The following is a 15,982-nucleotide window of genomic DNA, read 5'->3' on the forward strand; positions in this document are numbered from 1 at the left end:
AGTCACCCAGAAACTTAGTGCAACCTTGTGCAGTCCAAACCAAGCTGTTTGCTTGTGGTGTTGAGGCTCAGGCTTCAGTCACTCTGCCGTCCCTCCTTTGCCCATTGGGAAAGCCTCGCCCTGCCTGGAGACCTTCCACTGGATGCAGATGTCTGCAGTCAGGTTTCTTGTCTGTGACAGTCGCAACCCTTCTATCTCCTTATCTCCAGTGAAAGTCCCCTTCACTGCCTACCCCATCCTCCCTTGTTCCTGCCTTTCCTGTTTCATGGTTCAATCAGGGTAACACCCTTTCTGCTGGAATCCCCCTACCCTGTTCCTATCTATTCCTGTGTCTCTACTGTAGGCATTCCAGTAAGACATTTGTAGCTTATTCCACAAGCTAGCTGTCTCAGATCAGCTGCAGAAAAAAAGCTGTATGCTTCCAGGAGTGTCATATCAACATCTGAGACTGGTTGGGTACGAGGGAATGGGGGTTGTTTAGCAATGTAAATGTGTAAATAGCAGCAGTCTCTAAGCAGAGGGCAAATGATGTTTTCTTCTAGGAATACAAAATCAGAGAGGAAAAATATTGCCAAACATTTTGATAGAAAAGTTGCCAGAGGCAACGGTTTCCTTTGTAAAGAAATTTTAGTTTGATGTTTGGCTCCATCCAGAACAGAAAGAAGGGGACATAGTAAAACATACAGCATTTGAATCACTCCTTTGCATCTTCATGTAAGGAACTTTAACAAAAAAGAGCGCCTTTCCCTCCTGCAGAAGTGAGTGCTTCCAAATTGTTCTGAAGGAGAACATAACCTCCAGCATAACCTTTTCCTAGGACCCGAGCTGTTCAGATGCATGAGCCTGTCACTCACAGAACCAGGGTCTGGCAGTAAAGTCTATCCCATGTCAACTCCAAAAAGATGCAGCTCAGGCAAGATCCATAGAGCCGATAGAAGAGCTGATTAGAGAGCAAGGCATATGTAACTGCTCTGCAGGGAAGAAGGAGACAACAGGACTACCTGCAATCCTGGAAGGGCATGAACATGCCAGAGAGCAAAGCAATATTTGAGTTGCTGCAGGAGCATCTATTAGAATAACACGATCCAATTTAGAAAGAAGGTTATGCTGTTTATCAAGCCTGGCAAGCGAGAGCTCCTAGACTGCAGAATTGTCTGCTCAAGAGAAATAACAGATGCCCCATTGACTGGGACAGACTGTTAGAAAATGTACTGCAGGTACTGACCCTGCTTGCGCGGGGCATGGACTTGCTGGTCACACAAGCCGGCTCCATTCCTGGGGTCCTGCTTTCTCTCTCTGTCTGTATTTAACTATTTATTTTTAAGATTGAAAAAAATCAGTAGCAAATAGCTAGGATTGCCCTGGTGCATTAAAAAGCACAATATTTGTTTGAGCACAGGGACTCTACCTCTTTAATGACATTGGTTACAAGCAGTTGTTTTGTTTGTCTAGGCTGCTATTTACAATTCAGATGCTGGAAGCTTGCTGTCAATGTGAAAATTCATGCACATTAATTCATTTGTAAAGAGAGAGCAAATATAGTGTGGGGCAAATGTAAATACACGATGTCTCCGTTACCACAGGCAATGCAGCTTTTAAAAAAAAGCCCCTGACAGCCTAGACTGCTGTTTATCATTTTGGTATCAGACATTAGGGAAGAGGGAAAGAAAAGGTCAGGCTTGATGTGTCACCATTAGAGGCGCAGCGGCTCCTGAACTCTTACAGAGGAGGTAGGCTGTGAATCATAAAGAATCCCGCTTCATGGTTTGGGGAGGGAAGGAGGAACCCAAAGGAGAAGGCTATGGGCATGCACCAATGTGTCCGCTCAAGTTATTCAGCTCCTGGGAGCCAACTTTTCCTTCCTGCTTCATTGCCTGTAGCTCTGTTCCTGGGCATCCATCTAGTTCAGCTTTGGGAGAGTCAAGACACTGAGTGAATATTCCCTGTCAGGTCAGATTAGATCCCATTTGCATTTTGTCTTTTCCCCATTTTCTCTAAAAGATGTTGCCCCTTCCCACTGAGGCGGCAGTCACAGCATCACTCCAACACACGTGAACATTAGCTGGTATCACCTGGCATTTGTGCTGACTTGGCTTGCTTATCAGTAGTTTCTACACGGGCACATGATGGGCTGTTCAGGTCAAGTACAGATGATTCACGTGCACGTGAGGGACCAAATCCTGTCCATGCCAGGATGCCTCCTGCACTCTTTGCACCAGGGATGGCATCACACAGGGCTGCAACAGCGAGCTATGGGATGTACTCTGCTGAGCAGGAGCAACACGTGCCCCTACAGCCTGTTGGATTTTGCTGCTGGTGGCACTAACCAGCTCGCACAGGGAAGGAGCTCACGCCAGGTGTTAAAGAGCGGAGAACTTGGCTCACTCAGTGTGGCGCTTCCAGCAAGTCAGGTGGGCGAGGGCAGAAGCAAAACGACATCTCTGCTACCTCACTCCCTGCCCCCGTGGTGCCTGAGAAAAAACTTGGACCATAAATAAAACCCTGCCACGGGGGAGCTGCTGTTTTCTATCCCTACACTGGAGTAGAGCCGAGCTGTACTCTCATTAATACGTGGTGTGAGCTCCTTCCCTGTACAAGCTGGTTAGTGCCACCACCAGCAAAATCCAACAGGCTGTAGGGGCATGTGTTGCTCCTGCTCAGCAGAGTGCCTCTCACAGCTCACTGTTGCAGCCCCACGTGGTGCCATCCCTGGTGCGAAGAGTGCAGGAGGCATAGGTGACTGGTAGGGGAGGCACGTGCCCTCCTGACAGAGCCATCCCTGCTGCCGACACCGCCGGCGGCATGTGCAAGTGCTCGCCAGCTCTGTCCCCACTGCCGACGCTGCTGATGGCATCTGCAGTCTGCCTGCCAGCCCCATCCCCACTGCTAGCACCACTGCCAGCTTCTGCAAGTGCCCCCCAGACTCAGGAGGCACCAGTTGCCCATGGCAGGAGGCATCCTGGCACAGACAGGATTTAGTCCCTCATCTCTACTTGACTGCTACCACCTAAGCAGCTCAGGGCCACAGTTCTTTAGCTTGAGGGCTGATCCTGAACTCCCGGGCCATCGCCCAGCTGCAGGAACCCTGTACCTGCAGTGGGACTGACCTGTGAGGAAGTAACTTGACACTTTTCCCCCTTCCCCTCCCCTCCTTCTGCGGTGGAAGTTGCAGCAGGCGCCCTGTGGTTGGAGGGGACAGCTGTCTGCCGGCGGGTTGCTGTCCCTGCTGAAATTCCTGAAGTGGCCAGGTTTCGTGCTGGCTAGAGCACTTCTGTGGAGCGTTTATCACGAGTGGTCTTCAGGAGGTGACCGTCCCTCTGGCGCATCCAGGACAGTTTTGACTCTCCAAGGACTGGGTTTAGTTCCGAAGCTTTGCTGTTTGCAGCTAGAAAGTTTCTCTAGTTCAGCTGCATTCTCCAAGCTAGACCCAATACGCCAGCAACTAGCAGCTAATATTTGATTCATCTGAATAAACAACAGAAAGGGTGGCGGTGGGCCAGGCTCTGGGTTGGTGTTTATCGACACAGCTTCAGGGAAGTCAGTGGCCCCAGGCCAGTGCTCGCCAGCTGAGGTTCCAGCCCGCTATCCATTCTGTACCTCACATCTCATGTGCAGTGTCCTAGCATCTGGCTTAGAGCAACAGCCAATTTTGTGATCAGCCCCTGGCTCTCAATCGCTCAGTAGCAGGGATAGGTTGAACAGTTCAGTGAGCTCCCACAGTTGCTTTTCCTCACTGCCTGACCCCGTAGCCCAAGCTCAGATGAAGCTTCTTTGTTGGCATCAATGGAAGTAACATGTACATGAGAAGGGCAGGATTCAGCCAAGGGGGCAATATACCACTGGGCTCTTAGGCGTTTTTGTAAAAGTTTCTAAATCGAGTGCAAATGGGAAGAAAATTCTACCCATGTACACATGCGTGCGCACAGTGCAGATCGGGAGCTGGGGTAAGCAGGTGTAGCCCCCTTGAAGTCATCAGAGAATCACTGATGAACTGATAGTTGGCAGTTTTGATGACGGTGTCAGCCAGACCTTCACTGTGCTCCTTATACCTCTGCATGTCAAGAAATACCTTGCTCTTCTCTGGTAAGATATTCCTCACATCCAAGGATCTCAGAGTTCTTCAGAGTCATTCACTTCCTCGGTGGGTGTCTAAACATCAGCCACCATGTAACATTAAAGCCCAGCTATCGACCACAGTGGTTGCAATGCTAATCCCCATCAGTCCAACAGGGTAAGATGGTCAAGTAATTTAAACTCTGACCCCCATGGGTTCTGTCTCCCAGTGCTTTCATTCAGATTAATAGCCTGGTTTAAAGGTCACCCCACAGCCTGTGCTGGAAGTCAATCCAGAGTTGTTGCACCAGGAAGTAGGTGCAGAAGATGAAATCTCGCTCCCTCTTCCCTGCTTGCCTGAGCCATTCTGGACTGAGGCACCTGGCGTCTCTGGTGCTGAAGTCCGGGGCTTTCCTGTGAGCTCAAGCTGTTGAACTTTGACTGGGATGGTAAAAGTTAAACTTTAACTGGCTGATCCTTACCCTCAGCGGAAGATGTTCAAGTTTGCACAGAACGGTGACCACATGGGGTTTGTGGATACGCCATATGTTATACAAAGGGTGTGAGGAGCAGCTTCTAACCAGTACAGCCTGAGCACCGCACAGCACTATCCTGCTTCGTTTCCTCAGTTTCCTTGGAGAAGAGGGTAGAATCTAGGAAGGAGATTAGTGGCATAACCGCTCTCCAAACTGGGTACCACAGCAGCAGAAACCTGCGCCTGTGCCCTGGTGCGCAGCTGAAACCGTGTCTGGTGACCTGTGTATAGAAACCTTTGTAGGTCTTTGAGTGTGCCATACCACCAAGCACCCACACTTTGTATTAGAAAGGCCTGCAAAACAGCCCCTCCATAGATGCTGGGGGGTAGTGGAATGGGAGGACAGCCTCTATACTGCACTCCTCTGCACCTGAGCACAGGGCACGCATGGGAAGAAAGCAGAGAGAAGCTCCTTTCCCTGTGCAGGTGGCAGCCGTAATGTGGCTGCCTTGTATTAAGGAGGGTAGATGGGATGGACAGCAGTGTACCACATCTCAGAGGGAATGCAGCTGAATTGGGTGCGGGTGCATCCCTGGCACCTTTCATCCCAGCATGCTGGGAAGTGTCTGAAGGACTGCACTTAGAGAGTACTCACTGTACCTTGTTTGCAGAGAGGGATCTGCCAGAGCAGGTCTGAGCCCCTAGAAATCCTGTTTCTTTCTTGCCTTTCTAAGCATCATGACATTTGCACCATGTACCTGCCCTCTCCCCTCCCTGGTGGGGCTCCAGTTCTCAGGATCTGAAAGGGGCCTACAAGCTTTGTCCCTCTTCTCTGATGAACGTCTTTATTTTTATGTCCATTAGCCGATTTGGGCCAGGAGTTTTGGAGCCGGTGATATCCTGTGTCTTGCAGTCTTGGCCCACTCAGAATTTCCCCAGGGGGAGTTCTCAGTGCACCAGGAGTGCAGGGCTGTCCAGGCAACAGCGAAACGAACAGAAAGGGGGAGGCCAGGGAGGCCAGGATTTCTCTGGGCAGCAGATGCGGGGCAGTAGTTAGAGGCAGCATCGTGTCAGCTGACTCTCCAGGAGCACTGCTGGGATCCTGGAGCTTTCCAAGGCCTTGCTTACAGTAGGAACCCTGTCTTGTGTTTCGCAGGTTCGAAATCTCTGTTACATGGTAACAAGGCGGGAGAAAATGAAACACTCCATTTGCAAGCTGCAGGAGCAGATCTTCCATCTCCAGATGAAGCTCATTGAGAAGGATTTTTATCCAGGTAGGGGCTGCTGCTACTGCTGGGGCTGGGAGACCTTGTTACTACAGATGTTTTCCTTTCTCTTGTGCACCATAAGGACATCTCCAGGGTGCAGTGATGGCAAGCTTGCCAAGTTGACTGCCCCCCCCCATTTAGACAATAAACTCATGGCTGCAGCAGCTGCTGAGAAGTGCAGCAAGTTATGCACAGCTGCTGGCTCGGGCCCCATCCACTGTGGGCTTGTGAGTAGGACACTAGGACACAGCCCTGGGAGTCAAGACTGGTCCCACCACAGATTCACTATGCAACCTGGTCTGGTCATTTCAGTGGGAGCGAGCGGGTGCCCGAATGAGACTGAGGATCCGGGGTTCTGGCCTCACCTGTGAGTCAGGAAGAGCTGCACCCAGCTCAGGAGTCAGAAGCTGGATTTTAACCTCTGAGTTGTAGTTTCCTCAAGTGGACAATGGGGGAAGTGGTGCCCACTCTCCTTGTCACGTGCTATGAGATAATAAAGGCCCGTGTAGGCGATTAAGTATTCTGATGATTATTGTCATATTAAGAAAGACATTTGTCCCATGGCCCAGCCAGGAGTCTGAGGTTATAGCTGTCACTGACCCTCTCCAAAGTACTGATGTTTCAGTTGTCAGAGATAAATTAGCCAGAAACATTCAGCCATTTGCTTGACAGTTAAATTAAAACAACATGGGCCTGGCCAACTCTTGCAGGACGGAGATGCTCTTGCTGGAGCACATTGTGCCATTGCGTCTCCACCTCCTGTTTGGATGGTGATTGCTGTTCTGGGGTCCAGAGCTATCAGTGTTGGGGTTTTCAGCTGAAGCATCTGGCTCCTTGGCATGTTTTAGTTGCATTGGATGCCTTGCGGCGACCCCTGGCTCTGTGAGGAATCAAAGGTTGAGCTGCTGATGGGATGTCTTTGGCTTCTAGGTGCCATCTCTTTTTAACTTTAATAGTCTGCTTTTCACCCTGCTCTGTGTCTCGACCTGCAGAGACCCTCACGCATACAGTTTGGGAAGCCCTTAGAAGTTTGTATTAGATAACTAATGTCAGAGCGGCTGCTTTCTTTCCTCTTTGCTTTTCTTAAGAGCACAGTGGCTGAGCCTGCACCCTATGAATTCCTCCCCTGTTTGTCAGCGGCAGCGCAGGACCCCACCGCCTGGCCGGCAGAACAGTTTTTCCAGTAGCAGCATCTGGCTCTTTGGCAGGCTCTTCTGTCAGTTATTGTTTGTGGCTTTGGAGTTGCCTCTGAAGGCATCACATGTTTGGGGTTTCTTCAGGAACTCTCTGGACTGCATTTTCCTGTACAAAAGTTCCCTTTGACTGAAGTTCTGGAGTCTGAGAAATGTTCATGTGCAAAAGCCTGGGACTCGGATCCCATTCAAATGCCTCTTGTTAGGCTGTCCCAGGTCCCCTCGTGGTGCAGAGGCAACACTCCAGGAGTCACACACGGTGTATTCACATGAGATACGAGCCCACAGCATATTCACACGAGAAAGCCTGAGCATGTCAGGAGCTGCCAGCCCATGGTACCCAGGAGTCCCAGGGAGAGTCGCAGGTTTCCACAACTGTCCGGGTGTTGTGGAGACGTGGCAGCGCAGGACTTTGATTAGATGCTGTTATGGGGCCTGGTTTGCAGAGGTTTTGAGCACCTGCTCCAACAACCTGACTTATTTTAAATCATCTTTTATTCCACAAAGCACCCCATTGCAATCAGTGGGAGTGCTGATGGACAACAGTAGAAGGACCTAGTTCATTGACCCCATTTTGAGTTGTGGGTCCTCAACACTGTCTGAAAATGCCACGCGCATCCCTCATGCTCATGGTCTTCTGGTGAGAGTGTTGCTTTGGGCCTGAGTCTAGTTTCAAAATAACCAGATTGTCATGGGGCAGCAGTTGAATTCCAGAAATCAGAACTGCGCTGAATTCCCTGAAGGGGGTGAGGGTTTTCATTTCTTTAACACTGAAGTTTTAAAACTTAGATCTGGACATTTATTACTTGTCTGTAACAATGGGAATGGTTGATAGTTTTGCATGATTTTATTTCCAGAGGGTGTGCATATGTATACATATATATAAAACCATCAATGATCCATATATAACCATCAATAAATAACCATCATGATCTCCCTGCACCCCAAGTCTCTCAGTGTCATATATATATATATAATGCCAGGCTGAATAGGATGGCATTGAGAGAGACAGATCTCAAGGGCTTTACTCACCTGAGTCTGTTAAATCATCGGCATACTTTCTCCCAAAGCAAAGTCGGTTTCCTTCAGGGACGGCAAGCTCAGGTGGATGGGATGGCTCATGACACTGAGAGACTTGGGGTGCAGGGAGGTCATGATGGTTATTTGCAAAGCTCAGTTCGGCTCCGGTGAAGTGATTCCTCCAGATCTTGACCCACTCGTAAAAATCTAAAAAAAACTCAGAAGATTTGGTTGGCTGACAGGAGGCAAGTAGGAGAGAACACGTTAAGGGAAGGGAAGGGAAAGTTTTTGTACCCTGATGCTCTCTCCAGTTTATTTGTAGCACTCGTGTTCGAGATGACAGTGTGCTGGGCAAACACGGTGTAGTACCTCTTCCACTTTAGAAAAATACCATGCAAACTGGAAAGTCCATGTCAGATGCCCCAACAAGAACCTCTTCTGCCCACCAGGTAGATTTCAGGTAGATCTCTGCCAGGAGATGTGCCTTGACAACAGAGCAGAAGGCCTTGCCCGTATCTGTCTGGCTGTGGTGTTTCTAAGGCACCTATTAGCTTTGCACTTGGTCCTGGAGGAGAGACACACACTCTGGGTAGATTTGGGAGAAGAACTTGTGCAGCTACAAACTTGTCTGTGTGACAAGTGTTACAAAACAGGGAAGTCTGCTGCTGCACGGAGGCAGAAGAGTGGCCTAGCCACGGCTCGAGAATAAATAGCAGTATTATACACGGGCTTCTGTGGTGCTAGCGCAGTACTGCTGTGTGATTCAGGATGCTGCTCCAGTCCTCATCGCTTCACAGCAGTCTGGGTCATTTTAAGGCAGGTTGTGGTATAATCTTAGACTGCATTTACAGCTGAGCATCAGCCAAGCAGAATAGGCAGACATGCCTAAAGCAGGTTAGGCACCAAACACCATTGTAATCCATGGGAATTCAGTGCCTTGGCTTTTCTGGAGATCACTCTCAGCACCACCCCGCATCCCCCCGCATCCTAAGACACTGAAATCCCTTTAGAAATGTGGCCCTTAGTGAATGCAACCATACGTTTTGTCGATGTGTTTTCCAGGTAATAGTTGCAGTTTGGCCGCACTTCTATGATTAAAACTAAAATTTGCACTTCCCTTTACTTTACAACAAAGCCACCCAGTAGTGACTGGTCATGCCTAGTGATTAGATCTGTTGTCAGGTCTGAGCTCCAACATCCCTGCTGGCAGCGTGTTTTGGGAACCTCAGAGAGCAGGTGCTATAGGTTACTATCCTTACAAATGTTGTGTGTCTACGTAGGGAAGACTAGATTGATTCACACGGTGTTTGTTGCTGCCTAAAGGTGAGTTATCACAGAGAGAATACTGTAGTTACCCACTGATTCATGTGACAGCTTTGTGTGCAAGCTTTGTAATTACTTAATACATTTTGATGCAAATGCTATTTTCTCCTACTCCAAATGGCACACATTTGCCAATTAGCTTTATGATCTGAACTGACTGGAGCTGAGCTGTCTATCTCAAAGGACAGGATATTTTGTTAAGGCTGAGAACTGATTGGTAGCCTCTGGTGATGACTGCTGTCATTAGTGACATAGACATGATGCAGAAGAACTCAGGAGTGTAGGACCACATCCTTAAAGGTCTTTGCATGCCCTTTCAAGTCACTGAGAGTTAGGCATCTAAATGCCCGGGAGGATGTGGGCCCTCCAGCCTGGTCCTGCCTCCTTTGAAGTCCCTTTGAGTTTTGCTTTTCTATGAGAAGAAGCAGGGAGAAGCCATATAATTGCAAATCCAGATGTAGAGAAGAAATTGTGGCTTCTTTAGCCTGTTAGAGACCCAGACATGTATTATGTGAACAGAATATTAGCATGTATCTGTTCCCAGCGGTAGAGCACGGGCCTAGCTCTGACTGTATCTGTACTCATGCAGGTCAAAAGAGTAAATGTATTGAAGTTAGTGGTGTTGCTCGAGTTTAAAATTGGTCCAGGTATGATAAAAATCAGGCCCTACTTCCTAGCTGCTGTTTCCGTGACAGATAAACAGCTCATTCAGGCACTGGCCCCGCCATGACACAGAGTAGATGGATCTATGAAAAACATTGCATATTGACTTTCTACTTACCGTGTGTTTGGATAAATAATAACTCTTATGCCGAGTCTTATATTTGTGCATCAGTTCAGTAATCCCAGCGGCCTCAGAAGCTATTAAACAAACCCAAAAAGTTCCTGAGAGTTACATTTCCGTTCTTTTGATCTTTAGCCCAGACTCTTCCCCCACCAAAAAAGAAAACTGATTTCCTGGAAGCTGATTCAGGGTGGCCCTGCTTGCTGTCACTTACGGCTACAGCAGACATTTGGCTCTCCTGGGACGGGTGTTTGGAAACAGAGGATATGAACCCATGCTTTCTTGTTGTCCCTTCCAGTAATTCCTCCCTCACATCCAGCACATGCTCTCCTACTGTGTTGGCCCCGATTACCAGTTAGTGAACAGGATCTCTCGTACACAGGCTGATTCCTTAAGGTCTTTAGGACTCAGCGTTGTTTCTGCTACAGAGTTAGCAAGACATCATCTTTTCACGGTTGTAAATATTCTCTCAGAGGTGCTTCCTGTGTCACTATCTACACCACGATTCATGATCATGAATCTACACCACGGTTCCTGATCATACCAGATAGGCTGCATTTTAGAGCCCGATAATGCAAAATTCTCATGGTGTCCAGAAATTTGCTAAGCATTCTCAACTCCTATTGACGTCAATGGGAGTTTAGAAATGTTCAGTCCTTTGCAAGATCAAGCCCTTAGATAATTCATTGGCCATTTTTACTTCATTATGCAGAACTAAATGGTCTGCAAGCAGAGAAGAAATTTGTTCTCCTGGCATTTCGCTCACACAGCTTCCCTAACTTCGTTGCACTCCATTCCCGTGACTTCTTGGGGAAAGGGAAAACAAATCTGCATCACTTTTCTCAATTGAGCGTAGTTATTACTTATAGTGCACAGTACTTAATGAACAAAACCAGGTGGCTCGTTTTCTTTTGGAAGGGTCTCCATGTAAAACTACGAGCCTGGGGGGGTTTATTTTCCCATTGATGAATGATGACTTAGGCAGGAGATGCTCGTTAAAGCAAAGGGGAATTTCCCACATAAAAACAAGCCCTTTTCTGTCTTGCATATCTGCCATGCATGAAATGGAAAGTCTATTGCTGGCTGTCTGACTTTGAAATGTAGCTGCTATTTTGACAGGTTTCTTTTCAAAAGGTAACATTCATGTTTCTGTTTAGAACCACTGTGCTGTCTAAACAAAGTCATATTTTTATTTGTAAGTGAAATGAAAAATATGTCTGTGTTTCTCTGGTTGCTTGGCAGGAATATAGCAAATACCAATTCTGCTTTTCTTTCCTTCTCTCACTGAGTCCTTTGCTTATGAGAAGGTCCTGGATTGGCAACCCCAGAAATGTAAATATTCTTTGAATCTAGATCCACATATACTGTCAGGCAGGCTTCATGCAAAATCCCGCACTAGCGCGTATCACCCCGACTCAGAGAGGGAGAGGAGAGTTCAGTCTCCGTGGCTCATTCAGTCCAGAGGTTCACTGCTAAGCTGCTAACAAGTCTGGGGGGGATTTACATGACGCTCCTACCTTTCCACCCTTGTACAGCTAGCACATGGAGTAGCTTTTGGTCATCGCCAGCCTGGGTCAGATTCACGCTAATGATCAATCCAGGACAAATGTCTCATCACATTTCCAGTCCCTTCAGCAATTGAATCTCCTCTGCGTTTGGTTTCAGGACCCTGTCCCCCCCTCACTGATGTTAAGAAGAATTTTTGCATGGACTTCTTTAGGAGAAGGTTTATGCCATGAATGAGAAGAATACAGTTTTGAATATCTCACCTGGTAATAACAGTTGTACTTTCCATAGGGTACATAAATAGTGCTATTTGCCCAAGAGGAATAAATCCAGTTGATATGCAAAACCATTTAGTTCATATTGATTTTTAGCTGAATGTCCAAATGGCTATGATTTATGTTTTTGGGTTATTGTAGGCAGCGCTGCATTGTCTTTCCTGCTCCATTTAGCTAGGTTCAATACGGTGCTTAAAGCGTTATAGGTTGTTTTTTTTTTCTCCTGCTGTAAGCAACAGTAGTTATTACATCAGAAGGATCAAATCAAGACAGGTCTGCTGAAAAATGCTGTAAAATATCATCTTTGTCAAACTTGTGTTGCAGCTTTATACCTCTTAAGGCAGAGAACGTGGATAAATCCTGTGTGTTTGCCTGTGATATACATACACAGTTTGCATTATACAGCCAGCTGCAAGGGTTGCAATGGTTAGATGACTTTTACCCATCTGGCTTCTCAATACAGAAACCATTGGCACTAAAGGGCTTAATCTAGCAAAGCATTTTAAGCAAGTGAGCCATCCGCTAGCCGTTCCTGCGCCTATATTAAGCTTGGGTTTAAGTGCTTTATGTCCTGTTACTTCTTCACATAACCTGTAGGAATCAAAACCTGTGGGATCTGTAAGAAAAGTAACGTCCACTTGCCCAAATGATGGTGCACTGCTCTCCTGTGGCACTTTGGTCCCAGGTTTGATTGAAGTCTGGTGTTCCTTCATTGAAGCTGGTTAGTAAGGACTGCTCTAGTTCCTTACCCTTATCCCAAGGTTCCTGTGCTCTTCGAAGTCACCTGTTATCACAGATGCCTTGATTAGGTGATCTTACATTTATTTTTATTTTTTTTTCTGGGGGGAAAAAAAAACCCAAACAGAACAAACTGGGAAGAAAACAAAGGGAAAGAAAAGTGACCCCAAAAGGAAAGGAAGAGATGGGAGAAAAAGCAGTCCTGAGAAGAAAGAAAAAAGGAAATCAGGGAGTGAATCAGTATTGGGACAGCTGGGTAAGTTTGACTGAATGAACATGGCCTTAAAGCATCTGGCCAAGGCAGGAGTCAGTGGAATCGGAAAGGCTTTGTTGTTTGGGAAATGGGGGTTTAGGTCTAAGTGGCAGCGGCAGCTCTGGAGGCCATGTGCTCCCACACACCACCGCTGAGTGACAGACGGACTCTGAGAGCTCCTTACATTGCTTCCTCTCCGTGCTGCGAGGCACGCAGTAAACCAGCCCGCACCATGATCCCAGAGGAGGGGCTGGTTGTCCACACTACACAGCTATTAGGCAGAAGGCTGCACTCAGGCTGGGAGAACCTAGGGAAGAATACATTCAAGATATTTTAATGAGAAAAGGTGATTTTCCTTTCTGGGGATACAACCCTCCATCACAAAAACTGCTTGGCCCAGGTAGCTGTGCTGGCAGCCATGGCCGGCCATGAGATGGGTGCAGAGTAACTCTGCTCTCAGCATTAGTCTGTCTTTCCCCATAGCCAGACTGCCCCAGTATTGTGATGCATAACTAGCTCCTCTCCATCAGCTCTAACCCTTTCCTGCACTGCACAGGAACAGACATCCAGAAAAAAACTCTTTCCTGGCAGCCACAAATTCTGTTTTACAGGGAATTTGATGCCTGATCTATTTTCTGATGTTTAAACAGTATCTGTGACCCCCACCCCCCATGCCCATGTAGTGTGGCAGGCTGCCTGGCTTAAACACTGGCAGGCAATGGGTTAACCCCTTCCTCTCCCACAGGTGTGAGGAAATCATGAAGGGGGCTGGCTGCCCAATCAGCATGTAGGAGGAAAGCCTGGGAACCCTAGAAAGGAGCTCTCTGGCACTAGGAGGGCAAAGAAATTTGGGGGGGGGGGGGGGTGCTTTGTATCCTGCACTTGGCTGGCCTGCCCTCTTCCCGCTGCCTTTTTTTTCCTCTTCCTGATAGCTCTGAAACCATAGCAGTAGGGAGAGAAAGTTTCTCAGGGAAAGGACATTTAGAGTACATATCCCATTATGCTAACAAGGATACTCTAGAGTCTTTCTCCTTGAAACATCTTACATGGTGCCTTGAGATTGCCTGTGATATTCATTAGCACTATTCCCCCCCTCCTTAGATGGTATCCTGAGTCCTCAGCTTTAAGAGATGTCAAGTCAGGTAGCTAGTTCTGCAGTGATCTTCCACAGCAGTGTTTTCTTACCAGTATGAAACGGAGGGGTTTGTCATGTATTGTGCTATCACTTAAAAAGAATAGGGCAGAACTGAGTTTAAATCACCAACACACAACTGCATATAAAGTTTACAAAGTATGGACAGGAATGGCTTCCTTTTGTAATAAGACATGAATTCCTTCTATGTCAGGTCTTCAGGGCTCTGAATTTCTTTTTCTTTTTTTTCTTTTTTTTTTCATTAGGCCATTTTTAGAGTTGAATTCCTAGCAAATATCAGTCATAGACATTTGAGCTGGGACACACCTGTAGATTTACTATTAGGTCATCTTGCTAATTATCTTGCCAGTGCAGAAATAGTCTGTCTTCTTATTACTGCAAGCAATTCCTCCTCTCCAGCACTTGCACCTTTCACATGTGTCAGTGGCTCTCCTGCCTTCACCCCTCTGTTATCACCTTTCATTCTTATTGCCTGGCTTTAAAATTCCTCACAAGTCTGTCCCTCCACCCTCTTTATTTCTGCTCTGCTTTGCTCAGTATTTGGCTCTCAAGTCAGTGCAATAGACCAGGCAATCAATGGGAAATTCATCTCCTGATCTGGTGGCAGGGTAGACCCAGAGGAAAAGAATTTGGCTTGGGCTTTGCTGGGAATGCGAGGGCAGTAGGTGCATCTAACACATCTGCTTCTTCACAGCACATGTGTTGTTTTCCTGCTTTCAGTTTTATTTAAGAAATAAACTAGTATAGTTCAGTGAGTGTTCTCTGTAAGGATTAACCAGGTTCTTGGGATCAGATGATTGGGATTTGCCTTAAAAAAGAAGTCTGGTGCATTGCAGTACTATGGAAATATGACAGCTTAAGAAAAGTAGTGGTGGCTATATTATTTTAGAGTCACTTGTAACAGAGCAGAACAGCTTTCTCTTGTTTAATAATCACTGCTTCACATCTAATTGGGATATTTTAATCACTGCCTGTCTTAATAACTTTGGCTAAAACCTAAAGAAACCATCATAGCAACAGGAGGTCGTATCTTGAAGTTCTTTGAGTCCTCAGCCACAGCTTCCACTCAGGTCAACGAGCCTTCAACCTAAGTGACTTTTAAGGTTGAGTTCAACATTAGAAACCTCAAAGTCCATCTGAAATGCCTTCCACGTCATTTGTTTGACTTGGAAGCTTGTGTGTGCAGAGGCTGTACAGCTGTCTGTTAAAATCAAGCCCCCTTTTTTAAATCTAAAGGAGGCATCTCTACTAACATTGGCATAGTCCAAGCTCAGAAGTGCCTGCAGGTTTTGTGCAGCCAAAATGAATAGTGCATGGCAGATCCTTATTTGAGGAAACTGCTGCTTTATCAAGCACAGAGCAAGTGACCTTCTGTTCATTAAACCTTGGGTCCCGCCTTGTACTTTGGTTGATTGCTTTAGCAGCTTATCCAGTTGGCCCCTCTTTCTACTATGCCCCAGAATGAGAGATGAAAGGAGACACTTCTTTAAATGAAAAGAGACATTTAGAACAAGGCAAAGGAAACCTTTCTTCACACACTCTCCCCAGCCTTCAGACAGTGCTGCTGCAGATGGGGGCATCAGGTACAGTGTGCTCTCAAAAAGGGCTTTCTCATTTTTTGCTCATTGATAACATCTCTGGCTATGCAAGCTCAGATGAGGAGTAGCATGGGTTGTGATTTAGTGCGCAGTTAAGCACCTGCAGGATTGAGACGAGTTTCCCTCCCCCCAGCCCTGTACAGTGTGCTGCAGGTGAGAAACATCATGTGGGGTTGATGCCAGGAGCTGCAGGTATTGGCGACCGAGGGAGGCTGATGCTCTGAGCTATGCCACATCCTGCACACAATACTTTTCTTTGCCTGTGACTGTGTGTGTGCTGCAAGGCAGCCATCACATGTTGGGGCTTATAAAATTATTCGAAGTAATTCTGACTGTCCCTTTT

At 47.1% G+C, this 15,982-nt stretch overlaps 1 protein-coding gene across 5 annotated transcripts in view; it reads left to right on the plus strand.

Moving 5' to 3' along the window:
* Window positions 1–15,982, plus strand: part of JADE2 (jade family PHD finger 2) — a 144,552-nt gene that overhangs the window by 122,017 nt on the left and 6,553 nt on the right. For 4 of the 5 annotated variants that reach the window (XM_019478518.2, XM_019478522.2, XM_019478517.2 and 1 more), the window contains exons 10-11: window positions 5,685–5,802; window positions 12,763–12,891. In XM_019478518.2, coding sequence (XP_019334063.1) covers window positions 5,685–5,802; window positions 12,763–12,891 — 247 coding nt within the window. The remainder of the gene's footprint in view (window positions 1–5,684; window positions 5,803–12,762; window positions 12,892–15,982) is intronic. The other variant, XM_019478521.2, reaches the window with a different exon arrangement.

The sequence above is a fragment of the Alligator mississippiensis genome, chromosome 9 (assembly GCF_030867095.1).
Source record: "Alligator mississippiensis isolate rAllMis1 chromosome 9, rAllMis1, whole genome shotgun sequence".
Lineage (NCBI taxonomy): Eukaryota > Metazoa > Chordata > Crocodylia > Alligatoridae > Alligator > Alligator mississippiensis.